We start from the raw sequence: 25,111 nt of genomic DNA, 5'->3' as shown, positions 1-25,111 counted from the left end.
GGCAAATAGATCTGGCCAGGTTCGACGTGTGTCAATCGTTTCCAGTGTAAGCCCATTACCATCATTCGACAAAAAAAAAATAAAAAAATAAAAAAATAAAACTGTAAGATCTGAAGAGAGCTGCATAAGACCGACTGAACCTTACCATACCAACTCCAAGACGCCGTCATCAAGTGCTGAGATTAGGGCATATTTTTCACCCCCATCTCTGAGTTACGGCTTCTTCTTACTTCATGCCCATATTCGCCCTGGATGAGATTAGTACCGAAGCAATCGTTTGTAGCAATGCATGGCTGGGCTGCATACTGGTCCAGGCCCAGGTAATCTGCCGCGGCCAACAGTTCGAGGCAGAGCTCGACCGGGATCTCCATGTCGGGAACATCCTCGCTGTTACGGTAACGGTACCAGTAGTGGAAGTATTCGACAACCTTATCAAGGACCATGGCGCTGTTGATAGAATCATCATCAGCGTCTAGCTCTTCCAGGTTTGAAATGGTTCAGCGGAGACAAGGCACGACCGGGCTTGGTGTGCGTGTGGTCAGGTCAAGTGTAGTGAGTAGTCATGTAGCCCAACTGAGAGATCTCGGTTGTTCTGTCTGGAAAGCGTGATGAAGTGTCATCAATCCACGTAGCAGGCCACCTGGAGAGGATGGCATGTCGATGATATCAACCTACCTCATCTCTTGGAAGACACAACGGGCCTCTTTGGCTTCGGCGAACTGGCTTCTCACGTCGAGCATGCCCTTGATGATTGGGCTGACAAGAGCAGCATCGCGTAGAACGACAAACTCGAAGCCGTCGCCAGAAACGAGAGTGATGTATTTGCTGGGTGTCTTCCAGTCCATGGCCGGATGTTCTTTGCTGCGTTGCTGTCGACAAGTTTACAAAAGAAAGAAGGGGAAGAAAGAGAGATGAGAATTTCTTGGAGAGGAGATGTAGAAATAGGTAGAGATTGAATGGATACCTATGGAGCAAACACGCGCTAAAACTCAGTAGCTAGGTAGGACCTTGTCGTGAACAAAGAAGCAAGAAAGTGAGTGACCTTGGCTTGGAAATTTTCTCGTGAGCGAGCAAGCACGTGCACGGGCCAATCATCTCCGTCATTTTCAGCTCCGATGCATGAAGTAAGGTAAGGTAACCCCCCGGATAAAGATAGCAGTTGCCCCGTCAACATGTTTACTCGGGTAACTTGGTGGTGCAACAAAGCCACACTTGAGACTTGACTCCCCATAGTCCTTCCACTCTTTGGTCTCGAAGCGACTAAGTTTAAACTTGCAGCAAACAAACAACTCAAAATCCGAGTCAACAGAGGCAAAGGAGCTCTACTAGACAAGAAAATCATCTTTCAAAGGATCCCTTTTTAGCCCCAAACATCTCAACTCGACTCAATTAGGCCCTTGATCGTCTTCCTCTTGGTCTTTATCTCGCCCTCCTCCTCCACATCACTCATCTCCCCCGTTTACTCCATCGCATTAAACGCTCGATTGCTTTGTCTCTCTTCCACCCCGCACCATCACGAGCACTATACAGCCGAACATTCTTCATTCCTTAGAAGCGCATTCTTAAGGCGATCTCTACCAAAGGCCAAGCAATCCTCTAAAAGACTCGCGCTTGAGCCTGCACTCCCGACCCTGCAGCTTAGCTTTGCGCCCAAGCATGGCATCATCGCATCAGTATCGTACTTCGTACTTTGATACCAACGAGCAGATCCGACGTCAACAGCGCACGCGCTCCAGTGAGGGTACCGTCAGCACCACTATGAGCTCGTCGACGGGCCGTGAGTCGGCAGCAACTCACGTCACAGAAGCGCCCACCTTTTCCAAGAAGATTGTTGTCGTCGGTGATGGCGGTTGCGGCAAGACCTGCTTGCTCATTAGCTACAGCCAAGGTTACTTCCCAGAGGTGAGCAGCTCTCTCTAGCTACTCTCAGCGTACCGAGACTAACAACCACAGAAATATGTGCCTACTGTCTTTGAAAACTACATCACCTATCCTATCCACTCAGCCACTGGTAAGACTGTGGAACTTGCATTGTGGGATACAGCCGGCCAAGAGGAATATGACCGTCTCCGACCGCTCTCATACCCTGAGACCGACTTGATCTTTGTATGCTTTGCTATCGACTGTCCGAACTCGCTGGACAACGTTCTTGATAAGGTACGATCATATCCTTTCCCTTCTCAGCGCATCTTGTACTGATCACTCTTCTATAGTGGTACCCCGAGGTTCTACACTTCTGCCCATACACTCCTCTGGTTCTTGTGGGTCTCAAGTCAGATCTTCGTTACAAGAAGACTTGCATTGATATGCTCAAGACGCAAGGTCTTACTCCAGTCACCACGGAGCAAGGTATGGCCGTTGCTAAGAAGATGAACGCGCAGTACATGGAGTGCAGTAGCAAGGAAATGTCAGGCGTCGACGAGATTTTTGAGCAGGCTATCAACACTGTCGTCGCTAATGACCGGAAAACCATCGAGGCGGCCGCAGCCTCAGGTTCTTCCAAGGAATCAACACCTGGGGTGGGACAGATTAAGAGGAAGAAGAGAAGGTGTCCAATCCTCTAAAGGCGCTCACGGCCAGAGATGGATGAAAGATTGATTTCTTGGATTGAGGAACTTTTCTACTCATCATTGTCTTGCAAAGCCTCCCTTGTCATCTTCTCCTGGGGAGGGGAGGCCAGGAGGGCCACATAAAGAAAAGGCAGCTCGATGGGCCAGCATTAAAAGAGTTGTAATGACCATCGCATGAACATTGTTTCTTATAACGATTCACATTTACGTTATTTCTTTACCTTCATTGCTGTTTTAACATTGATAAGGAACTCACTCGTGGTAGGTAAACAGGCCCAGAGAGAGGACATCGCAGGCGTTCACCTACACAACAGATGTATCTCGGAGGGATAGGGGGACATAGTTCGGGATCGAAAGTATGGCATGGCATGGCATGGGAGGAAGCGCGCACATTTGTATTTGCTTTTTTTATTATTTGAAAGTGACTTATGAGATAGGGGAGCAACTAGAGTTGCAGGCTGTTTTTTTATATGTATCCTACCGTTGGCACCAGGCAAGTTGTGGTGCTGGGTGTTTTGATGGCCTTCCTTTTGTTAGTGTTTTGGTGCGTGGTTGTACTGAGTTGATAGGATCGCTGGAATCAAAGCTTACAACTAAATAAGTGCGTTCCTGTGATGTATATTAATGCCTCCTGCGATAGATTTGTAACTCATCAGTTGAGTGAACAAAGACTGAGTCATACTTTCGAATATAAACTTCAGCCCGTGAACCCCGATAAATAAATAAGGCTTTGCCACAACGGCACGGCGGTGAGATTAACAGTCAGTTCATGATTTATTTATTTACTTCTAGATTTATTTCGCGAGTTCTATGACCACATTGTGACTATCTTTTGCACAAGCCCGCTTCACATGCTTCATCATCATCATAGCTGAGTTGCCAGCTTAGGTACCTATTCATTTTTGCCTCTGGACATTATGGATCATGACCTGAAAAGACCTTCTTAGGTCGACTATACCGCCCAGTTGCCCCCACTGTTATACATGTACGTCTTGTTATTTATGTACAAATGCCCCAGCTCTTTTGAAACTTTTCTCCTGTCCAAGCATCTGTAACCATCATACAAGTTGAAAAATGACCATCATGAGGGGAGCATTATACATAGAGCCAACGCCAACCGATATAACCTCGTCTAAAAATACACGCAAGATGCGATTGAGTGTGGAGATGTCATCAAAACACACATCTCCGTCATTATGGAAGAACGATATGCTTATTTGTTCTTGACAACACCGACCTTGGCGGCGCGCAGCACCCGGCCGTTAAGCTTGAAGCCCTTCTGTTGAACGAAGAAAACAGTGCCATCCTCCTTATCGGGCTGGGGAGTCATAAAAGTGGCCTCCTGCTCGTTGGGGTTGAACTTCTCGCCCTCGGGATTGAGTCGCTCGAGGCCATGCTTCTCGAGGGTGTTCATGAGGATATCTTCGGTCATCTTGAGACCCTCATACAGGTTGGCGAGATCCTCCAGGCCCTCAGGTCGGTCTGGGGCGTTGAGCTTATCCTTGGGAACCATTCCAAGGGCGCGGTCGAGGTTGTCGACGCTGTCGACGAGATCCTTGGCGAATTTTTGGATGGCAAAATCTTTAGCGGACTTGACCTCACGTGTGGTACGCTCTTGAAGGTTGCGGAAGTCGGCGACGGTGCGCATACACTTATCCTACAAGAGAGTCAGTCTTCCCATATCAAATTGTATATTTGGTTATCACAAACCTTCCAGTCCTTAACCTCGTTCTCCTTGGCTGCAAGTTCCTTCTTGAGCTCAGCGAGAGGATCGCTCTCTTTTTCAGCCTCAGCGGGCTTTTCCTCCGTTTTGGCCTCCTCAGCAGGCTTGGCCTCAGTCTCCTTGGCGTCACTGTACCATCTCGAAACGGCGGGCTGAACGGATCTGAGAGCAAAGGCGGGCGCAGCCTGGAATTGCGACTGAATAAAAGGTCGGGGGACGGCAACCTTGGGAGCAGCTCGCAGAGCGCGGGATGAGGTAGCAATGGCCTGGCGGAACATTGTGAGGGTATGTGAGGAATTATATTTTAGGTTTTGGTAGCAACAAAGTAAATGACGAGGAAGACTCGACGGAGATAGGCTGATGCACTTAAGTAAGTGTACAGTGGCTGTGGTGGGTAGGTAGATATCAGGAAGTTTGGAAGCTCCGAGTTAGGACTGAAATTTTAGCTGTCGGCATGATTGATTCGCTTCGCATTTAGAAGGGTCGCGCCGGCTTCTCTTCCGGGGACGGGAAGCTTCCATTCGGCGGGCAATAGCAGGGCAAGGGCCATATCTAGGATCTGATACGTACCTGTCTGGAAATACCTAAGGCATAGTGTACGCGGATCAACAAAAGCCCGTCACTGCATCATTAATCCAACTAATACCCTGGGCGGGCTGTTTCCTCGCTGTAGGATCCACTCTTTTACTGGCCTACGTCGTGCTCTGGCAACCTGGAGGCTAAGGTTAGGTAGCTGTTCGCTATGCTATTGCTTCAACATACCTCTAACCAAACAACTTCAAGATAACGACCACTGCTCTTCAGCGCCCCCCAAGTCTCGACTCTGCCTTCACAGCGCATTACCTCTCACCCACGGTTACATCCAGCGGCACGCGCAAACACATCCTCCACAATGGCGGCGGCCGAATCAGCGAGGGTCCAGGAAGCGCAGAAGCTTGCCAAGTCTGACCCTCGAAAGGCTGAGGCCATCTACAAGGACATCATCTCCAAGGCTCCTAGCACCACATCCGATGCTGCCACTCGCGAGTACGAGACTGCTCTGATTAGCTTAGGAGAGCTGTATCGAGATGAGAAGTGCGCACTCTTCAACACCGCTGTTCCTGTGCCCCGCTAACAAATTCGACAGGAATACCCAAGAGTTGGTGACCCTGGTCAAGGAGAGCAGAACGGTCTTCTCTTCTTTCGCAAAGGCCAAGTCAGCAAAGCTTGGTACGTTCTCAACATCACATGATCCTGCCTCGAGGTCTAACAGCTAGCTAACGCGGTGATGTAGTCCGCCAACTGCTCGACCTCATCAAGGAAATCCCCGATAGCACCGATATCGAAATCTCCGTCACCAAGGACTGTATAGAATGGGCCACCGCCGAGCGCCGCGCGTTTCAGCGACAGGACCTCGAGGTCCGCCTTGTCACTCTCCAGATGGCAAAGCAATCCTACTACGAAGCCCTCGGTCTCATTAACAACCTTCTTCGCGAGCTCAAGCGCCTCGATGACAAGCTCCGACTCGTCGAAGTTCAGCTCCTCGAGTCGAGAGTTTACCACGCCCTTGGCAACATCCCCAAGTCCCGTGCCGCTCTTACAAGTGCACGAACAAGCGCCGCCAGCGTATACACCCCTCCGATGCTACAGGCTAACCTCGACATGCAGAGCGGTATGCTTCATGCTGAGGACAAGGACTTCAACACCGCTTTCTCTTACTTCATTGAGGCTCTTGATGGCTACCACTCTCAAGATGAGAGCACCCGCGCTCAGGCTGCTCTTCAGTACATGCTTCTTTGCAAGATCATGCTAAACCTTGTGGACGATGTCAACAACCTTATGACTTCCAAGCAAGCCCTGAAGTACGCTGGCAAGAACCTAGAGGCCATGAAGGCCATCGCTCGCGCACACTCGAATCGATCACTGGAGGAGTATGAGCGAGCACTTTCTTCCTACCGATATGAGCTCGGTAGCGACGCTTTTATCCGCAACCACCTTCGCCGCCTCTACGATGCTATGCTGGAGCAGAACCTCATCAAGGTCATTGAGCCTTTCTCACGCGTCGAAATCGACCACATTGCCAAGATGGTTGGCCTTGACACTCAGCAGGTTGAGCGAAAACTATCTCAGATGATCTTGGACAAGGTTATTATCGGCGTTTTGGACCAGGGCGCTGGTTGTCTCATCATCTTTGACGAGACGCACCGGGATGAGTCCTATGATGCGGCCCTGGCAACAATCGAGAAACTGAGCAGTGTGGTGGATGTACTTTACACGAACCAAGCTTCCATGCTGGAATAGATTAGCAATGAGAGGCACAATAGTTGTTGTATGTAGTATATCTCACGCTTTTAGACCACGTGTTGCAAGAGGGAACAGAGCCGTAAATGCGGAGAGGTGTATACACGTATTCATTTGTTTGCACAACCATATCTGAAACGAACAACCAAAACTATATGTGCTGACGCTTCCAACAAACTGCGCTGCAAGACAGGGGTATGTAGTCATATGCAAAGAAAGCATGAAGGATACAACACGCGGTATCTGGTATCTCCAAACAATAACAGCCACCTACTCATGAAACAGAACGCCTCATGAAATGCTAACTATGCCATATTCGTGATTCTATACAAAAACAAACCAAACCATTTGTAAAAACAGGATTCTTTCATGTCGTTTAGTGAAACATAACTCGCGCTGGTTTTTCAGCCCCTTGGCTTCTCTTCTCTCCGCCCAGAATTAAGCCAGCTAATCTTTTGATGACTTCAACCTCATCCCAGCCACCGACTTGTGCTTTGAAAGCGTCGATGCAGTCCAAGTGCCAACGCTTCAGCGTCATTGACTCGCCTTTGCTTGAGACAGGCCTTCCAAGATATTTGTCTGAACAGCGCTCAAAATGAAGCCTGAAGGGACCTTGACGTCGCTGTTGAACAAGATCATTCAAGAGCAGCCAGTGTCTTCGTGTCCAGACCGTTTGGGAGAGTGGTTCGGGGTGGGTCTGTTTTGTTGAGAGCTTCTCGTTAGAGATAGGAATTTGCGGGATGGTGTTATTCTCCTTGTTGGCAGTTTGAGGTGGTGCACCAGGACGCTGGGCACCTGTGCTTGACTGAGATGCTGCTGAGGAGTTGGATAGTCGACGTTGGTGTCGAACCTTGGCTTGCTCTATGGGAGATAGGACGCTGCTGGTAAACTCAACCACGCGACCAGGAGTGTGAGGTTTAAGTGGCGAACGGAGACTTGATTTGATCGGGGAAGCGTTCTTGGGGGGTAAAGGCCGGAGGAGAGTGCTAGCTGTGGGCCGCTTGGGGGAATCTTCACTTGCATTAGACGTTTGTTGCTGCCACTTTTGTATATCGGCGTGAGTGAGCTGCATCCTCGGTGGAGTGGTGGCACTACTACTCGGGATAGGGGCATGGTCAGGGGCAGCAACCTGACTTGAAGCCTTGAAGAAACTCTGACTAGGATTTCTCCGCTGCGGAGTAAAGTTCATCTTCTGAGGCACTGAGGGCAGTGGCTCGGATACTTGATCTTCTTCGTCTTCTTCAAGTACCTCTGTGCCCTCCTCGTCGAGCTCTTCCTGCTGTACACTCTCATTTTGTTGCTCAGATGTTTCCTGCATAGAAGTGTCGTGCTCTTCTTGTCTTGGGGAAGCCGCTTCCTGTCGACTTGGCGATGACATGTTCGACCGTGAATCTGACCGAGAATATTCATCGTTTTCAGGTTCTTCAGGCTGGTCGTTCCTCACCAGGGGCTGAACAGGGCGTATAGGAGAGAAAAAGCCTGCCCTTGGCTGCCCTCTAGGTACAAGCTCCTCTGGTGGTAGCTGTGGGAACATGGAGCTTGTCGGGAGGGTTTGAACTGTCTCCGTCGGCTTAGGCTCGGTCTCAGTGGACCGCGCTCCAAAGACGGACATCTTCTTCAGAGGAGAGAGCTTGTCAGCCAACATGCCTGGGATCGCGGCCGGTGAGGAGAAGAAAGTTGAGAGGTCGAAACGGCCCGCTTTGGCGGTAGCAGGAGCCTTATCGGATTCTTGAGGAACATCCCTTTGAGCGACAAGAGAATACTCCTCTGCTTGAGATGGTTCATCCTGCACAACATCCATGCTTTCAGGTTGAAGCGCGGTCTCTTCTTCCAGGTGTTCTTCATTCTCTTCCAGTTCATTCCTTGTCTGGTCTGTAGCCTTTGGGGGCCGTTGCGTTCCCCTGTTGGCCTGCCTCCTCCAAGGGCTTGGGAGAGTGCCTCGTCTGGGGATAGGTGACTCGGGTTTCCTCGCTGGTGAAGGCTGACGGGCTGCATGAGGGCTAGACCTTTGGGCTTCAAACTCCCACAGATCCATATCATCGCCGGCATCTTCGGTTTCGTCATCTGCGTCATCCGCCGGCCCGTCCAATTGGTCATGAGAAATGGAATGTGGTTTGGGAGGTCTGGCTGTTGACCGGGCAAAAGCCTCAAGGGGCACATCTCCTCTGAGGTTGTCGCTTATAGGACCTTCTCTATCAACCCAACTCATTCCACCCTCACTGGGGGCCTGGAAATGCGTAGAGCTTGCTGCAGATTCCCTGGACATTGTTCGGCGATGGCGTGGGGACGAACCAGCACTTCTCCGCTCAAGAGCTTCCATAAAGCTAGCTTGACCTGTGTGCCTGGTGTTTGTTCCAAAGGGGTCGTCATAGACTTCATTATCTTTGGCGATCTGGGCAGTTTCGGGGAATGGACGGGACTTCCCAGGACTCGCGTTCGTCCGTTGATTTGGCTGAGTTACCCTTGGACCCAGCTCTCTAGAAGCAGATCGCCTGAAAGGGCTTCGCAAATGATGGTCGCGGGCCTCCGGCGTTGGAGGATCCGAGGTCACGCTCTGCAAAGCTCGCCCCGCCCTCATAATGGGTGACAATGTGGGACGTCTGACTCTCTCTGGTGGCACATCAGGCAACGATTGAGGTTCCTGGATAGGCGATGTAAGTTGATTTAGTGGCGTGACTTCTGGCTGCTGCATTTCGGCCTCTAAGGACAAATGGGGTTGCTGAGGTACAACGATTTCAGGAATCTCTTGGGCCTCTTCAGGTTCCTCTTCGACCGGGTCTTCCATAACGGTCTCTTCCAAGGGCTGATCATCTGCAGCAGAATGGTCATCAGGTTCAGGGACAATAGTCATATCCATGATAGGTTCATCATTGTTTTCGGCTATTTCGACTTCAACAAAAGCCTCGTTGGTGACTTTCCCGGTCGCTTCAACAGCTTGATCAACGATTTCGTCTTCAATCTCTATCGCTTCAAGTGATACCTGAGCTTCGGTGGGGGGCTCAGGTGATGAGTTCCTCGGCAGTGAGTCTCTGGAAGATGCAGACCTAGCTGGACTCTGCGATACGCTTGTTGACTTCGGGGCAGTATTGTTTCCAAAATCGATATTTGGAGGGGTGTCGTCAGGGGTGGGGAGGCGCCCGCCATCCGAACGAGAGATAGCGCTTCCAACCGAAGCTTCTGGAGGTTCAGCCTCCTCTTGTTCTTGCTCATCGACTGAATCTTGATCTTCGACTGTCTCCTGTTCTGTTTCTGCATCTTGTTCTTCAACTACTTGCTCTTGTTGCTGTATCTCTGCTTGCTGGGGCTCATCTTCAAACTGGATAAGGTCCGCATCTTCCATTTCAGCATCCTCTGTCTCTGATGGGGCTTTCTTGGCCATGGCTCGAGGACGGCGGGGGGTGGCTGCTTCAAGTACTGCATCAGGTATCTCTGAGAAAGAGTCGTCGTACAAGTTTGAATTATCGATTTCGAGATGTGAGGAGTCTTGCCGTTGTGTTGCCAGAGGAGATCCGCGATATTCAGCATCCGGATTGTCTCGCGTATTTGACTGCAACACTTGCCGTCGCAATGGAGAAGAGCCCATCCTTCGCGGAGTCTGACGCCATATGGAAGATAAGTTGCGGATGGGTGAAAAAGTCATGGGTGGGCGAATACTAGATTGTCGGTGTTCATCTCGAGGCTCAGCGGGAGGAGCGGGAGGAGCGGGTGCCGATGGTTGGGGCTCCTTGTCTTGCTCAGCGGTTTTCTTGTTCACGTTAGGTCTATCGCGATCCTGCAGAGACTGCCGTAGAGACTCCAAAGTGTTGTTAATAATTAGGCTGGTTTCCTCGCCAATGTCGTTTTCGGCGATCTCTCGAACAGAGCTGCGCATACTCGCTTGTAGCGAGGGCAGCGAGTCCATGAATATCATGCTAAAGTCTTCACCCGCTGCGACCGTATCTTCGTTCCCAGAACGAGTGTCGCTTTGAGGTTCGTCTGCCGAAGATACGTCGCTTCCAGCTGGTCCATAGCCATAGTCTCCAAAATCTGAGAAATCATCTGCTCGTCCATGGTCCGGATTTGAAGGAGCAGGCGCATTTTGGGTTGCGCGACTCCCAGGCCGCGGCGTTGGTTCATCGTCTAATGTTGCCATCCAAATATCTGAGTCCGGTTCTTCTTGCTGAGCGGGCGCGCTGTTATTCGCGGTTCGGTTTGCGCGTAATTGATTTGCCTCAGCTTCTGACGGCGTGATGACCAAAGTCACATCGTTGTCGGCTTGTGAGTCGTCGGCGCGGAGAGAGGGCAGGTCGGAGGCATCACCAGCAACCTCAATCTTATCGAGAGCTTGACTTTCTGATCTGCTACTCGTCTCTGAAATCCCCCTCGCGTTTTGTTCATCTTCTGTAGGATTTGGTGGGTCAATAGGACGGTTCTTCGGTGGTCGGCCTCGTCTTTTTGTTCCTGGTGTTGGCTGCGCATTACTTTGTGCCGATTTATTTGGTGTATCTGTGTCTTTTGTCGTGCGTTGTCTTCTCCGGGGGCTTCCATGCATCGGTGTTATTGACTTTCTCTTCGTGCCTGCACTGGGTAGCGGTGTGCCGTTTGTTTTCCTCGGTCGTCCTCGTTTCCTAGGAGTCGCGTTGTTATCCTCCTCGATCGCCCCCTTTAGCGGCACAGTCGTAGTGGTGGTCGCCATTTCTCTGCGTCGCGATATCGGTAGGTAAGGGCTGTCTTGGAATAGTTTTCGTCGCGCGCTGCTGGGGCCTGCAGTCGCGCTTGGTTCCTCTGTCTCGACCGTAACTAGTAATTTCTGGGGCGCTTTATTATCTCCAACCTCGAGTTCGAAAGTCTGTTTCCTAGGAGAGGTTCCTAAGCCCATGGAGGAGAAGCGGCTGGACCGTTGGCTGCTGCGGACGACACGGCGCGTGGATGGAGGGGGCATGACACTTTGTTCAACGGTATCGTTTAGAGGATCGGGTGACGACATAATATCCGCGCTGGGTGTGTTCATATCAGCAAAAGAATGCCAGCGAACGGCAAAAGAGTCGTTGTCAACGCCTAAACTTTTGCGTTTTGGCATTGACGAATGGTGGTTTCGTTAATCATTCATGGGATGCTGGAATGCGAAATTCAAAATAGTCATGGTGTATGCAAACACTACCGCCGTCCCTCCGTTGCAAAGCCAAAACCAACCCGCGGTGTGCTTTGTGCTTTGTTGGACTTGTTGGACAGGGATAGACGTGGCGGCATGGGTCCAGTGTTTACTTTGGTCCCAATGAGGTAAGCGGGGACAAAGCGTGAACTTTGTCCGCATTTTCTGTTTCTCCTTGACTCCGTGGCTTGAATGGTTGGACTGTTGTCTTGTGCCTCGATTGGTACTAGCGTCAGGCGGTAAAGATCTCAAGTCACCGGCCCAAGGTCTTGTCCCTTTTCCCCACATCACATGCAGGGAAGTGACCTCATTTTCAGATGCGGAACAGAGGCCGACTTTTAGGGAAGTTTTACTCGGTATCAACTCCCGTCCCGACCTCGGTACGGTATATCTAGGGAGAGGGACCTACCTGAAATACCTAGGCAGGCCTTACAGTAACCAGACGTCCTCTAGCTCTCGAGTCAAGTCATTGCCGATCCCGCGATACAAGTCTCCCTCCAATACCTACTGCCTTTCCTTACAAGCTTTAAATACTGTATCCAGCTGGGCACCTATAATCGAGCACGGCCCCGCGCGACTTGTAAGTTTCCCTTCCCCAGGTTTTTAATTACTGTTCATTCCCCATCAATTCAATTCGATCCGTTTCTGTCCTACATACATAATAAACATCGCTTACACGCGCCTCGCTTAAGCTTAAGCTTGTATACTACAGTACATCGACCATTTACAAACGGCATCATGTCAGACAACGCCGAAAAGGAGACCACTCCTCAGATCGATACGCCTGTGACAAAGGTCGAGATCACTCCTAACAAGGTCGAAATCAGCACGGCGCCTGAGACCCAAGCAATCCCCCAGAACGACAATGTCGCTCACGCTCTTGCTGGCGCTGGAGGTGGTCTTCTGTCCATGATCCTGACGTAAGGCTTGCGAAGACCCCAATGACGCATCACAGTGCGCTGATGATATCTCAAGCTACCCTCTCATCACCCTCTCCACACGCGCTCAGGTCGAGTCTAAGAAGGCCGAGAGCAAGTTCAGCGAGGCTGTTGGCAACATCATCGCCCGCGAGGGTATCTCTGGTCTCTACTCCGGTATTAACTCGGCCCTCTTCGGCATCAGCGTCACCAACTTTGTCTACTACTACTGGTATGAATGGACTCGCGGTTTCTTCGAGAAGGCTGCTGCCAAGGCCGGTCGCGCTGGCGCCAAGCTCACCACCATTGAGTCCATGATTGCTGGTGCTATCGCTGGTTCGGCCACCGTCATCATCACCAACCCCATCTGGGTCGTCAACACCCGAGTCACCACTCGTCAGCAGGAGAAGAAGCAGGACGTCGAGGCCGGCGAGTCTAAGCCTGCCAAGGCTCCCAGCACCATCGGCACTCTGCTGCTGCTCCTCAAGAACGAGGGTCCTCAAGCTCTCTTCTCTGGTGTCATCCCGGCTCTTGTCCTCGTTATCAACCCTATTCTCCAGTACACTCTCTTCGAGCAGCTCAAGAACACAGTTGAGAAGCGTCGCAAGGTGACCCCCACTATCGCCTTCTTCCTTGGCGCCCTGGGCAAGCTGTTTGCTACTGCCATCACCTACCCTTACATTACCGTCAAGTCTCAGATGCACGTCCAGGGCAGCGGTAAGAAGGAGGGTTCCCTTAGCGCTCTTTCTCGCATCGTCCGTGAGAGTGGTTACTCTGGTCTCTACCGAGGTAAAATATCAAGTCTCCATCTTGTTTAGCAATTCACTGACTCTCATCAACAGGCATCGGCCCTAAGGTCACCCAGAGCGTCCTCACTGCTGCGCTCCTCTTTGCCTTCAAGGACGTTCTCTATGAGCAGACCGTTCGTCTCCGAATGGCCCAGGCCGCTCGCCGACGTGTTGCCGCTTAAGCTAGCTTAAGCACTGGTCCCACTAGACCTGTCTTCTTATCAGAACCAGGATTGAAGATCCCCAATTATTCTCGGTATCTCATTCCGATTACCGAAAAGCATTTGCGGTGAGGATGCGTTCGGTTTGTTATCGAAATTGTCGCAATGGAAATGGCGTTGTATCTCCTATATACCTAGTATTAGTTCATATTCTGTTTGGTGTTTGAAACCAGGGCTGGTAACCAGGAATATTGGAAGAGGGTGCTGCTCTCATCTGGATACCCGAATACGCTAAGGCGGCTTTGATGTAACAATTCAATTTAAGCTCTTTTTGTCATTATACATGGATTTCTTTCGACAAGCTTCAGACAGGAACCAGACGGGGGACAATCCACCAGTCATGATAGCACTTATCAGGAGTTGGTACCTCAGCTCTGAGCTTCAGATTACTCGCATCTTCCTTTGATGCCTTCAGGACGGCCGTAATCGCGAGCCCTGTTGCAATACAAGCTTTGAGAGCGTTCTTCTTTGAAGTCTGCCATTTATCGTGAGAACCAACTGAGAACGAATCTGCCGCAGACAACTTGCTCAGAACCTCAAACCCCTGCTTTGCACCCTTCAGAGCTCTTTCTGCATATTGAAGAATATCCACCGTGGACGATTCTGGTTGCGTGGTTCCAAGATTAAATTCTTGAAAGCCCGGGCAAGGCGGCAAACCAATAACGGCGAATGGTCTCATCCGCAGCTCAAAGCGGAATTCGTCGTTACTGTAAGGTCGCGGCGGCACCTTGACCAACTCAAGCCGCATGAGAGCTGTGTAAAGACATGACAGCGCATCTGACAATTCCCATGTGACAGCGGCATCGAGAAGCATAAGTCGGATAAAGGCAAGGGATCGCTCAAGTTGGCGATCGACAGAAGGGTTTCGCGGTTGAGAAGGTTCGCGAGATTCCTCGACTCTTCGAACAATGAAGGACTTGAGCCTTTCTGTATGCTGAACTCTCCATTTGGCGAGGTAGTTCAGATACCAATACATACCGGCAAGTTCGTCTGGCTGATAGACTTCTAGCTCGAAACCAAGTTGTACAATCCATTCCATCTGGCGAATCTTGTATAAGTACGTCCAGGACGATAGTGGGAGGGAGTAGGAGTCGATTGGTTGAGAATTTGCTCCCGTGAATTGCCTCATTGGCTTCTCGTTTAACTTGACCTGGATAATTTGATCGATTTCTTCAGCATCGAGCTGGAGATTATCCCAGTCCCTGATGATATGGCAGAGCGTGCGCCGCACACGACACCTGTTCTGACAAAAGGTTCTGAAGATGTCGAGAAATGATTGAGCCGCTCTTTGTCGAAACTGTTCCATTTGTTGCGCAACAATGAATCGCGGATCTTGGGGGAATTCGATCTCGTCGTTGTTTCGATCAAGTTGGGCGCTGGCCGGCATCGACACGATAGAAAAGTCATCATCCATGATCTGCCGGATGCTCATTGATCCCAGAACTTCCATCTCGTTAAAAAGGAAAGTCTGAAGTAGAGTCCGCACGAAAACTAGCGGTTGAGGCTTCTTGGCTTGAAATTGCAAGACAAAGTTCTAAAAATGTTTAGCGTTGACATTCTCTGAAGAGCAATCGGATACTTACTTGTAGGCATTGTGAGTCCGTATAGTTTAGCACATCAATCAATTCAACACCATCCGTGAACAGCCTTGAAAGATGACCATATGCATCCTCGAATTTCAACTGCACAATCGGTCTAGGGGGCATAGTGCTAGCAAGCTTTCGTTGGAGTTTGGCACTGAAGGCCTCGTCGACTGGTTTTCCCAAGATGTGAGATGACTTGATGGCTGGAAGAACCTTGAGGCCTTCAAGCCATGGTTTTCGCGCAACCTCGGGCTCTTTCATGTATTTGGGGCATTCTGTGGCATCCAGAAAGTACAACCTTAGCTGCAGTCGTTGGTCAAGTGCTTCTCGAAGACCATCGCTGACGCCGGTAGATAATGTGCTGAGTAGGTCTCTTGCTTCTTGGATAGCCTGCCGGATAGCCTGGGGTTGTATCTCAGCAAGCAAGGTGCGACTATATGTGTTTGTCACGAAATCTTCCTCCTTGAAAGAATGCGTTAGCCAAAAATGATCCATTTGCCATGACATCGGCTCACACTTACTTCATAGTAGTGTTCTGATCTAATTCGTTCGTTGACATAACCGCAAGCTTTGAGCAAACCGAGACAGTACGCTCTCAATATTTTAAGCATGTCAGATTGTCCAGAAGAATCAGATGAGCCATTTCGAATGAAATGAGCGTCCTCGACAGTTCGTGGGGTGGGTGTCAGGAGTGCCTCAGCGTATACACTGGTGAAAAGAGTCTGCGAAAGAGGATATCCCTGATGCCACGCCATCTGAGCAACATTATTAGTATAAATATTTGCTTTGTTAATGAAGCACTTACCTCATGACAGAGAAGCTGGTCTATAATTCCCAGCACCTCTTCTGGGAGCAGTGGCCGCGCAACATCGTAGAGCTCTTCAAGCTCCTCTGCTGATTCAACACAACCGCTATCCATTTTAGGATCCATAATCTAAGCATATCAGTGTTGAGCCCAGCTATACTTCACGATAGACGAACCTCGAGCCCTGAAACTGACTCGAACAGAGTAAATCCCCCATCTTTAACAAGTTGACCGGGTGCGAGAGCTGGTCAGACTTGAGTCAACGGCGGGGTCATGAACGAAAGTCAGCGACAAAGAACTTACTCTTGACAGCTTGTGCGAATTTATCTGTGATGTCCACTGCGACAATCCCTGTAGTCGCAATATCCGGAGGTGGCGGAGGTGGCGGCTCATATTGGTGATCTAGCGATATTCTCGCGATATCTGTGCTCCCAAAGTCAGATTTTGACGACATTGGCACTCAGGACCTAAGGAAGGGTAAGGCAGTATTGGGCACCCACCATCTTGAATTCCGTTACCGATATCGTCCATATTGATTAAACAAAGCGCCAAGCTATCGCATTAAATAATAATACTACACGTTTGCGTGGTGGTGGTAGTGCTGAAATACAGCATTAGATCGATGTTTGTTTGATAGAAGATGATTGTGAGCAGCAAGGGAGATAGGATGATATATCCAATGATGATGATGGGTCCACTGCTACGTACAACGATAGAATGATGTACTACCAAGCTTGGCTGTTATGTCAGTGAAATCGATACAAAAGCCAAAGTACATTCAAGTTTTACAGAAAGGAGGCAGAAGTCACGGATTTCATAGCAACCTGGTCATGTGTGTTGATACACATCGTTAGCGGAGCCGTAGCTACTATTTCGGCTGTAGCCGGGTGTGACAGAAAGCTGAGATGCGGACGTCCCACCGCGAGCATCATAATAGAAATCATTTACATCACAACATTGATTCACCAGCAATTCCATTCTTGCCTCCAATTGCAGTCGTAGTTTTGATTTTGATTGATACATTGCAACAATCGTTATGGTACAGTGGCTCCAGGTGTATGCATTCGGCTGAGGAAGAAGTCCATCTCATCTGAACCGAGTAACCCCTTCGAGTGCCACGCTTCTATTATCCCACACGCAATCATCTCCAAATCGATCTGCTTAAGCAGCGTTCTCGGCGGCAATGGCGGCGTTGGCAGCGGCGAGGTTCTTGGGCTCACCCTGCTTACCGTTCTGTTGAGGTAATTACATGTTAGTCTGCGACGCTTTTTTTTTTCCCCTCGCCGTCTTTTCGGTTCCGTATTGCCTTACCTGCCACTTGGAGAATCGCAAATCCATCTCGCCTCGGCGCTCAGCAGCGATTCTCTTGTCCTCCTTCAAGCTTCGGCGAACAACGCGGGCGGCGATGGCCAAGTAGCGGTTGTAGCTATCGAAACGCAATGTTAGCTTCTCGGTGTTTCGGTACGGTCGCTCGGCGGGAGACGCTGTAGTCGGCAGTGCCTGGGAGTTCAATTGACGTACGTAAGACCAGCGGCTCTCCACGCAGCAGTCATTTTGGCGGTGTTGGAGGTTGAATTCGGAGGGATGGGTTTTGGTAGTTGGTGATGGCTACTGAATCTTTGCTCCGAATTACCGGGCAATGGCAGAGCTAGTATTGCGGCCTTAGGCAGAATGCAGTCATGAGCCGGGAAACAGCCGGAAGGTACGTCACGTGACTAGATCTCCTCCATCTTAGTGTAGCGGGAAGACCCTTGCGTTCCTGGATCTACCTAATTTCCTGCGTAAGGCTAATTGAATCCTCCCGAATTGATATTCTCAATGAAAACCCATTCATAAGGCAACCGGTATTATTCTCAATAATAAAATGCAATTATTTTCAATCACTTAGTCATGATGACTACGCATCCCGTTAAGCTTAAAATGAAACACTTATGCTTATCCCGGTAGTGTGTCTTCACAATGGATGGTTGTCCAGCTTCACTTGCGGGGATCAATCAAATAAGCCGTGAGACACATCATCAAAAGCCAATGATAGCGGCATCGAATTGGCAGGGGCCTGTGTGTTCAGAGTCGGCCGCCCAATGAGTTGTAGCCATTGGCTCTGTGCTTATCTTGTAGCTTTTTAGCTCCTTCTCCCCATATAGTCTTGGTCTCGTCACTTTATCGACATTCCAAACTCAATCAGTTGTACTCAAATGTCATACATTGCCTCTGCTCGACGTCGGCGACCGCAGGAGTTCTTCCTGCCAAACGGCAAGAAGATCATCGCCTCCCTGCCCGAAGACCTCGAGTCTTTACGTGAAGAACATGGAAAGCGAAATGATGTCCAGGTTGAAGTTGTCATCCACGGATCACCAGAACATTGCGACTATCTAAGAGAGACCCGAGATCACCATGAGAGTCGCCGTGCTCACTTTCGACAACGGCATGGGCCTGCCTTTGACGAGTGGGAAGATATGCAGAGCCAACTTGATCTCGTCAATGGCCACCTGGAACGACTCTCCACCAACACGTCTGCTCTGAATGCTAATTTCGACAAGTTTGGTTATGGTGCTGAGCTGCGGACTTATGATGATGATGACCCCTTACCAGCTGCGGACTCCTCCAACATGTCAACTTCGGACACACTCTCAGTTGGCTCTGGTGGAGGTCAGCCTCGACTAGGAGAAACTATCAAGCTTTTTAAGAAACCAGTGGTCAAGCAATGGTTTCACAAAGGTTTGTTGTGGCGTGCTTCAGAAAACACCGAGATCATGGCCATTGAGCTGTTCTTTGATCTCCTTTATGGTAAGAGACCCAACTCTGTTGCGATAACGAATTCTCACCGCTCGAAAAGTCGGCATCATTCATGTCAACGGCGAGCATGTCTGGGCTGAGCCGACCGGCAAAGAGCTACTTCGCTTCGCAATCACGTTCATCATGTCATGGAAGATCTGGTCCGATATCACTCTGATCTTGAGTTGGTTTGAGACAGACGATGTCTTTACACGGCTCGAGATTCTGTTCGAAATTGCTTGTCTTCTGGGGTACGTCAGCAATAGTCAACAAGATTTCATCCATCTGACTTCTTAGGTTCTCGACCAACATGACATATGCATTTTATCCTGGCGAGCACAATACCTACACTATGCTGGTCTCATTCTATGTCGCAGCTCGTTTCAGAGGTGTCTTCCACTTCTTGTACACTGGGTATCTGCTGCCAATGGTGCGAGGTGTTATGTTCTGTCAAGCTCTCAACATAATTGTGCCAGCAGCCCTGTGGATCGCTAGTATTCATGTTGAGATGCCTTCTCGTCTGGGACTCATCTGGGTTGCCATCGCCTTGGATATGTGCGGCCAGAGCATCCTCACTGGAGTTTACCAATACGGCCGAAAGGCTGCTCACGACAAGAGGATTGTCAAGTATCTCTCGGGTATCTTCGAGTTCTTTCCAGCCGTCAATATTGAGCATCGTGTTGAACGAACCAATGCCTTTGTCTCACTGGTGTTTGGATATTCTGTCATGGGGCCAATGTTTCAGAGTCATGGAGGATATACCGTTGATGTATTCTTGGGAAAGGCTGTTCTGGGCCTTTGCCAGGCGTTTGTGTTTAACTGGATCTATTTTGATGTCGATGGCAGCAACATCAATATCCATGCTATCCGACGCTCTGTGATATCATGTAAGTTATACAGGCTACGATAGTGACCCCGTACTAACCTACAAAGCGTCCGTATGGCACTACGCTCATCTCCCGTTCATCATGGGCTACATTCTCGCATCTGCCGGGCTATCTAAGCTCGTCTGGGTCGCAGATACTCCGGACGCCAACCCTGAGCACCTTACGGAACACTATATCGAGCGTTCGGACCCTGAGATGGCTGACGGTATCCGGTACTTCTACTGTCAAGGCCTTGCTGTAGCCTTGTTCTTTATGGGAGTCATTTCAGTCACCCATGATCATCGCCATCCAGCAACTAGACGCCTATCCAAGAAGACACGGATGGCCAATAGGCTTCTTGTCTGTCTCATCTTGTTTCTATTGCCATTGGCTAAAAGTCTGAACTCGCTGAACCTGATATCCATTACTTTGGCTCTCTCTCTGTGGGTGTTGCTGCTGGAGTTGTTTGGCAAATCATGCCGCAACGACCCGTTCATTGGTGAGAAGCAGGGGTGCTCGGTGAGGTACAGGTGTAAGTGCAGTAAGAAGGACCTCGAGAATGCCAACTTGAATGAGAAGGGGCAAATTCCATCGACTGAGGTGCTTGAGCTAGGACCCAGAGAGAAGACTGCGGTTCCTGATGTGCAAGAATAAGTACACCGATGGCTGATATGGGATTTAATTTGGTGGTGGTTAGCATTTATCCGGCCACGACTAACGAAACTGTCTCTTGAAAAGCAAAAGGTTAATTTCTATAACTAAATGCATACAGTCTATCACTAATATCAATCTCATCCGAGCGAGTATCACATTTGTACCAACAGTCTAGGGTCCACCAGAAGCACCTCCCATGATGGCCATAGTCTGATGCATTCTTCGCCTATCCACCTCTTTCTTCATCATAGACACACAGCTCACCACGGCGAGAATTTCCATCTCAGATGCCTCGTTTTTCCGATCCAGCCACTCACGCAAATCAAGCATAAGCCGTCCACCATTTCCAGCAGAGCTCCTCCTAGAACCTTGAGTACGGAGTCCATCGCTACGCACGAATTGCCCAACCTTGCGTCTTCTCTCTTCTTGCTTTCCTCCTGGGACGGCTACTTTCATGACTTGGTCTAGAATTAATAGACAATCGACTTCCTCGCCAACAGAGGATTTTGCACTTCGACGTTCGGCACGGGAACTGTATCGCCATTCGAAAGTGCCGAGATGAGTGCGCATGATGGTGCTGCGGGTTAGAACACCTTTGCAGCTGACCTCGATCTCCTCTGTCTGGCCGTTCTGTGATCCATCCCCAACAAAACGGATCTTGGGAGGCTTGCCTGGACCAAAGCGGTATGTGGTCGTGCAAAGAGCTGTTTGTGTAGGGTCGTTCGCCCTGGCAAGAAAACAAGAGCCTGAGTTTCTTGTGGGCCGAATCGATACATACTCTGCACCATCGAGTTCTCCCGTTGCTGCGACATTGAAGACATAGATAGGATCTGGCTGAGGCGGTAGAGGAAGTCTAATAAGTGCAAACCCAGGAGCTTCGATCTGCAGCTGTTTTGTAGGACAAAATCCCGATGTCGAAGAGGATGATGCTGAGTCTCCGTTTTCAATGCTGTATTGCGTCGTATATTCTGGAAGGGAGGTTGTTGAAGACATAGCTGGCGAGAGGCGTGATAGTTCCACAGCTTGGGTAGTGTAGTAGTCAGGAGGTGGTGCCAAGTGTGTAGAGGGATGATGGCCAAGTCTGAAGGATGAACTTGCCATTGTCTCAGTTTTTGTAGACATTTTTCTATAACAGTAGCTTTGGAAAACGTATTTTGAATACCCGGTTCTTTGAATGTGGCTTGGTGGTGCTGATAAGTCGTTGGTGCAAGTCTTACCAGATGCTCGCTTTCAAACTTCTTTCCATCTTAAAGGCGGACATAGGGCCTATATATACCCACGACAATATATGATCTGCCTCTTTACCCTGAGATCTTCAATTGGCTATTTGCCAAACCCGAAGAATACGGCACAACTCGTTGCTCAATGACGGGAACAGCCCAAGGCATCCTTCAGCCCTGTGAGGGTTGTCCCCAAACATGATTGGCTTATATGATGATCATCCCCCCACGCCCGACCCAATCGCGTGGAATACGATGAATGCGAGATTCAATAGTGGGGGCTTTGCTGGGGCAGTGCCGAGACTAGGTAGGCACCAGGAACGACACTTGAGACCTTGAGTCGGATGGGGGCTAAAAAATTGATGTTTCAAGGGCCTGCTACGTTTATGATGACTTCAGCTACTACTTGAGTCGCCTAGAATAGAGAGCTTCCTAAGTTAATCATGAATTTCCTCATCTGAAGGGAAGGTTTTGCAAATCCTGACTGTAAAGAGTTTGGAAATTGACAATTACAGAGAACCTAGTTACTTAGAGTGAGTTAGTGACTCTTCGTTCCCTTCTTTCACGCTCTCCTCTTCAGTTGTCTGTCCCTCTTTGAGTCTTTTTATCTTGTTCCTTTCACAGCCGTGGCCAAAGATCTTGAAGGGGTCTATCATCCAAAAATGGCATTCACGTTTTCCTCAGGAGGAACGTAACTTGTGATGGCAGACAACACGCTCGTCGCTTGAGCTGTCAAACCTTGAGAATTTATATTTTTTCTCTACTAGAAGATTTCGAACTCAAAATCTTGCAACAAGCTGCATGAATATACTAACTAAATAATTGGGGGTAATCAATTAATCAAGCCCTTCCAAAGAAAGTAATATCATCATCCAACTGCTCCTCCACCCACATCGGCCACTGATTGTAAATTTGGTGCTCAAGGTCGATATTAGCATTAATATGTTTAAGCCATCGAGCAAAACCAGGATCAAGTTGTGGTTGATCATCTCTCTGTGGAGGATACTTTTCAGATACATTTCGTTCTTGCCCACTGATAGGAGACATGATCTCGTTAATGGCGACCCAGTGTGAGTGAAGCAGCATCATGACCTGGTTATCGGGATCAATGAGAGCTTGGAAAGTGTCGTGTGGAAGCAACATCCACCAGCCGTATTGTGATGTGTATGCTTTATATGCTAGGCCTAGTTAGCTGGGTGTCAGTTCAGTGTTGTATGATCAGAGACTTACCATCCCACGAGTTGATGTAGAGCTTTTCGACCATTTTGACGAGATGCTGATGATACTCAACCTCGACTGGCCGCGTACACAATGGCTTGAGGTTCGTAAGAGCCTCCATTGCAGAGTCTGTATAGCCCTTTGGGATTAGTGGCAGGCCCTGCATCAGGGGTTCAAGTAAGGCATCCTGATCCGGTTCCAGCATATTTTCAAATATCGGTTTTATACCTCGGAACAACATTTGCATTCCTACAATCATGATACCACGGATGAAGGTCAGATACTCCGCCAATCCATCATCCAGGCTCACGGACTGGAATGTAAGTGCGTAGCAGGTAGCTACCATGGCGTTCGCTTCCTCATGGTCCATTGAGCTTCTGGCAGTCTCAGCCAGACGCTTCTTGATTGCTCTTATTGCCTTGATACGGTGGTTCATGGCTGACGAAACAATACTGGCGTCATTTCTCATAAGTTCGGATGCCGAGAAACCGAGAATTGCGTGCATAAGGTATTCATGCTAGACCGATCAGTAAGTGCCTTGTTTCCTTTTACTTGACGGGGATCTGTACGTTGTGAGCAATGCATGGGATCTCGTGGGTCCAGACATCCTCTTGCTTCAAAGGATGATGGGGGTAGCATTGCGTAAGGAAGTGCTGGAAGAAACGCATATCCTGGAGACTGAATAGAGGAATCTGGTGATGCGGCTACATACACGACTGTCAGCTGATACAATTGCTCAACCTTGCCTCTTACGCACCTGGTGTGTGATCTGAGGCATAGATGGATACTCGCACTTCAGGCCCGTCTTGGTGCAATGACCACACGCAGGCCGAGTCTCCTGGCACTTCCTGGTGTTAGCAAGTCCATCGAACTTGGGCCTTCGGGTCTAAATACCTTGATACGCCTTCTCTTGCAGTTATAGCAACCTCTTCGACTCTTGGTATGGCCTCTTCGCTCGAGCCTTTGTTTCTGAGTAGACGTTCGAGCAACCAGTTCACTACTAGACCCTGATGTTGTGCTTGGTGGGGTAGCTTTATCTGAGGAATCTGATGGTACTTGCTGTTGGGTCTGGGCACCCTCGCCGCCAAACATGATATCATCAGCTTGGAGAAATGCGGCGTAGTCAAAATCGGTCTCGTCGGTGAATGACAGCATTCCCGGAGTGAATTCTTGATTTAGGTCCATGATCGATTGCTTTCAAGTGTATAGCGGTTGTAATTCAGTAGCTTCTTGCAGCTCTTATAGATTGCCCGTGTCAGAAGCGATCAGAGTAGAAGTACTGATACTCGTCGGTAGCTTTTTCCCCTGCTGCATCTAAATCGTCGTGTAGAATATATGCTTCGTGTTTAGAAGGTTGAAGTTTTATAAACATGCCAAAGAACTCACGAGGCTTCAAGAGCAGGATAGGCACCTTCCGCAACCCAGCATGAGCGAATCAGCGTCTTACAATATCACGTGTTGAAGCTGGTAGTGGACGATCCTACCAAGTGGCTTGAGTGCTGCCACAACTAGCTGAACATTTTGTTCTATCATTCGCTGTGGTGGCAGTTTATCCCTAACTAACAGGGCGGGATGACGGGTCATCATTCCGCCGCTTCTCGCACTATCATCCCAATTTGGGTTTCGGTGTTGCTAGGCAGTTTTTTTTCCTATTGATAGTCATCCGTTGCGACTATATCGTGGCTTTGTATGAATTTTGAATCCCTATTACCCTCATGGAAGAGGTTGTGTTGACCTCCACTGATTGATTACCTGACCAACAGGGCAATGGTGATTTTCGCCACAGACCCGATCTTACTCGATAAGCTCTCAACGGGCTGCAGATTCTCCGTTACCTTATAGCGGGGCCCCAGCCCAGTTTGATGTCCGTTACAATGCCCATTGTTGGCGTTTGACTTTACCCCAGAATCTTAATGTGACAACGGACCATATTTCAACAGCAAGCTCCGGAAAATGTCTGGTTGGAGATGGCACTTTTGGTGTCGCACTCTGCTCCGTCGTTGTGCAATTACTAGCCAAATCACGGGAATAACAAGCGCGCGCCTGCGATCGTCGTCTAGTCTTTCACCTCATTTCCCATCGTCGGGCGCTTCTGCAAATATCGCGATTCGCAGGTATCCTAGCGCCGATCATGTTATTAGCTCACCTGAACTCTGGAGCCATGTTACCGGATCTATTTTAAAAACGATGGCTTGTTTCGTTTGTTGCGGTTTCTGAAGCTCACCTGTTCAAGGCTCGGATTTTGGTTGCTCACAACCTATTACGAGACGGACAACACACGCACCTCAAACGATGTTCCAACAAGCACGCCTGTTTGTAACGTATTCAAATCCGATAGAAAGGGGTACATAATGCATCTC

General features: G+C 49.4%; 11 protein-coding genes; 4 read left to right on the top strand and 7 right to left on the bottom strand.

Moving 5' to 3' along the window:
* Positions 1-226: 226 nt before the first annotated feature.
* Positions 227-845, bottom strand: FFUJ_00805 (related to Elongin C transcription elongation factor; the record flags this gene model as incomplete). XM_023570974.1 has 3 exons in its annotated part: positions 227-248; positions 307-447; positions 676-845. 3 exons carry the CDS (start codon positions 843-845, stop codon positions 227-229), a joined length of 333 nt encoding a protein of 110 aa, XP_023424707.1.
* An 811-nt stretch (positions 846-1,656) lies between these two features.
* Positions 1,657-2,564, top strand: FFUJ_00806 (probable RHO1 protein; the record flags this gene model as incomplete). XM_023570962.1 has 3 exons in its annotated part: positions 1,657-1,902; positions 1,954-2,157; positions 2,214-2,564. The coding sequence occupies 3 exons, from the start codon at positions 1,657-1,659 to the stop codon at positions 2,562-2,564; spliced, it is 801 nt and encodes a 266-aa protein (XP_023424706.1).
* Positions 2,565-3,783: 1,219 nt separating this feature from the next.
* Positions 3,784-4,571, bottom strand: FFUJ_00807 (probable heat shock protein MGE1 precursor; the record flags this gene model as incomplete). XM_023570951.1 has 2 exons in its annotated part: positions 3,784-4,227; positions 4,281-4,571. 2 exons carry the CDS (start codon positions 4,569-4,571, stop codon positions 3,784-3,786), a joined length of 735 nt encoding a protein of 244 aa, XP_023424705.1.
* Positions 4,572-5,185: 614 nt separating this feature from the next.
* On the top strand, positions 5,186-6,573 carry FFUJ_00808 (probable 26s proteasome p44.5 protein; the record flags this gene model as incomplete). XM_023570940.1 has 3 exons in its annotated part: positions 5,186-5,367; positions 5,420-5,502; positions 5,567-6,573. The coding sequence occupies 3 exons, from the start codon at positions 5,186-5,188 to the stop codon at positions 6,571-6,573; spliced, it is 1,272 nt and encodes a 423-aa protein (XP_023424704.1).
* A 376-nt stretch (positions 6,574-6,949) lies between these two features.
* On the bottom strand, positions 6,950-11,539 carry FFUJ_00809 (uncharacterized protein; the record flags this gene model as incomplete). The annotated part of the gene is made up of 1 exon (XM_023570929.1): positions 6,950-11,539. The coding sequence occupies one exon, from the start codon at positions 11,537-11,539 to the stop codon at positions 6,950-6,952; it is 4,590 nt and encodes a 1,529-aa protein (XP_023424703.1).
* A 903-nt stretch (positions 11,540-12,442) lies between these two features.
* FFUJ_00810 (related to peroxisomal membrane protein PMP47B) lies at positions 12,443-13,591 on the top strand (the record flags this gene model as incomplete). XM_023570918.1 has 3 exons in its annotated part: positions 12,443-12,624; positions 12,680-13,410; positions 13,464-13,591. 3 exons carry the CDS (start codon positions 12,443-12,445, stop codon positions 13,589-13,591), a joined length of 1,041 nt encoding a protein of 346 aa, XP_023424702.1.
* A 343-nt stretch (positions 13,592-13,934) lies between these two features.
* FFUJ_00811 (related to MAK10 Glucose-repressible protein) lies at positions 13,935-16,472 on the bottom strand (the record flags this gene model as incomplete). XM_023570907.1 has 6 exons in its annotated part: positions 13,935-15,164; positions 15,214-15,675; positions 15,735-15,968; positions 16,019-16,147; positions 16,195-16,262; positions 16,322-16,472. The coding sequence occupies 6 exons, from the start codon at positions 16,470-16,472 to the stop codon at positions 13,935-13,937; spliced, it is 2,274 nt and encodes a 757-aa protein (XP_023424701.1).
* A 707-nt stretch (positions 16,473-17,179) lies between these two features.
* FFUJ_00812 (related to atp synthase epsilon chain (mitochondrial)) lies at positions 17,180-17,571 on the bottom strand (the record flags this gene model as incomplete). XM_023570896.1 has 3 exons in its annotated part: positions 17,180-17,251; positions 17,330-17,444; positions 17,540-17,571. The coding sequence occupies 3 exons, from the start codon at positions 17,569-17,571 to the stop codon at positions 17,180-17,182; spliced, it is 219 nt and encodes a 72-aa protein (XP_023424700.1).
* Positions 17,572-18,213: 642 nt separating this feature from the next.
* FFUJ_00813 (uncharacterized protein) lies at positions 18,214-20,313 on the top strand (the record flags this gene model as incomplete). XM_023570885.1 has 4 exons in its annotated part: positions 18,214-18,805; positions 18,855-19,044; positions 19,091-19,680; positions 19,727-20,313. 4 exons carry the CDS (start codon positions 18,214-18,216, stop codon positions 20,311-20,313), a joined length of 1,959 nt encoding a protein of 652 aa, XP_023424699.1.
* A 171-nt stretch (positions 20,314-20,484) lies between these two features.
* On the bottom strand, positions 20,485-21,435 carry FFUJ_00814 (uncharacterized protein; the record flags this gene model as incomplete). The annotated part of the gene is made up of 1 exon (XM_023570874.1): positions 20,485-21,435. The coding sequence occupies one exon, from the start codon at positions 21,433-21,435 to the stop codon at positions 20,485-20,487; it is 951 nt and encodes a 316-aa protein (XP_023424698.1).
* Positions 21,436-22,373: 938 nt separating this feature from the next.
* FFUJ_00815 (related to UPC2-regulatory protein involved in control of sterol uptake) lies at positions 22,374-23,936 on the bottom strand (the record flags this gene model as incomplete). XM_023570863.1 has 5 exons in its annotated part: positions 22,374-22,711; positions 22,764-23,268; positions 23,321-23,455; positions 23,509-23,595; positions 23,646-23,936. The coding sequence occupies 5 exons, from the start codon at positions 23,934-23,936 to the stop codon at positions 22,374-22,376; spliced, it is 1,356 nt and encodes a 451-aa protein (XP_023424697.1).
* Between the last annotated feature and the right edge of the window lie 1,175 nt (positions 23,937-25,111).

This window comes from Fusarium fujikuroi, chromosome FFUJ_chr01 (assembly GCF_900079805.1).
Source record: "Fusarium fujikuroi IMI 58289 draft genome, chromosome FFUJ_chr01".
Taxonomy (NCBI): domain Eukaryota; kingdom Fungi; phylum Ascomycota; class Sordariomycetes; order Hypocreales; family Nectriaceae; genus Fusarium; species Fusarium fujikuroi.
The sequence above is the reverse complement of the archived record's forward strand: the minus strand, read 5'-3'. Positions and strand labels throughout refer to the sequence as shown.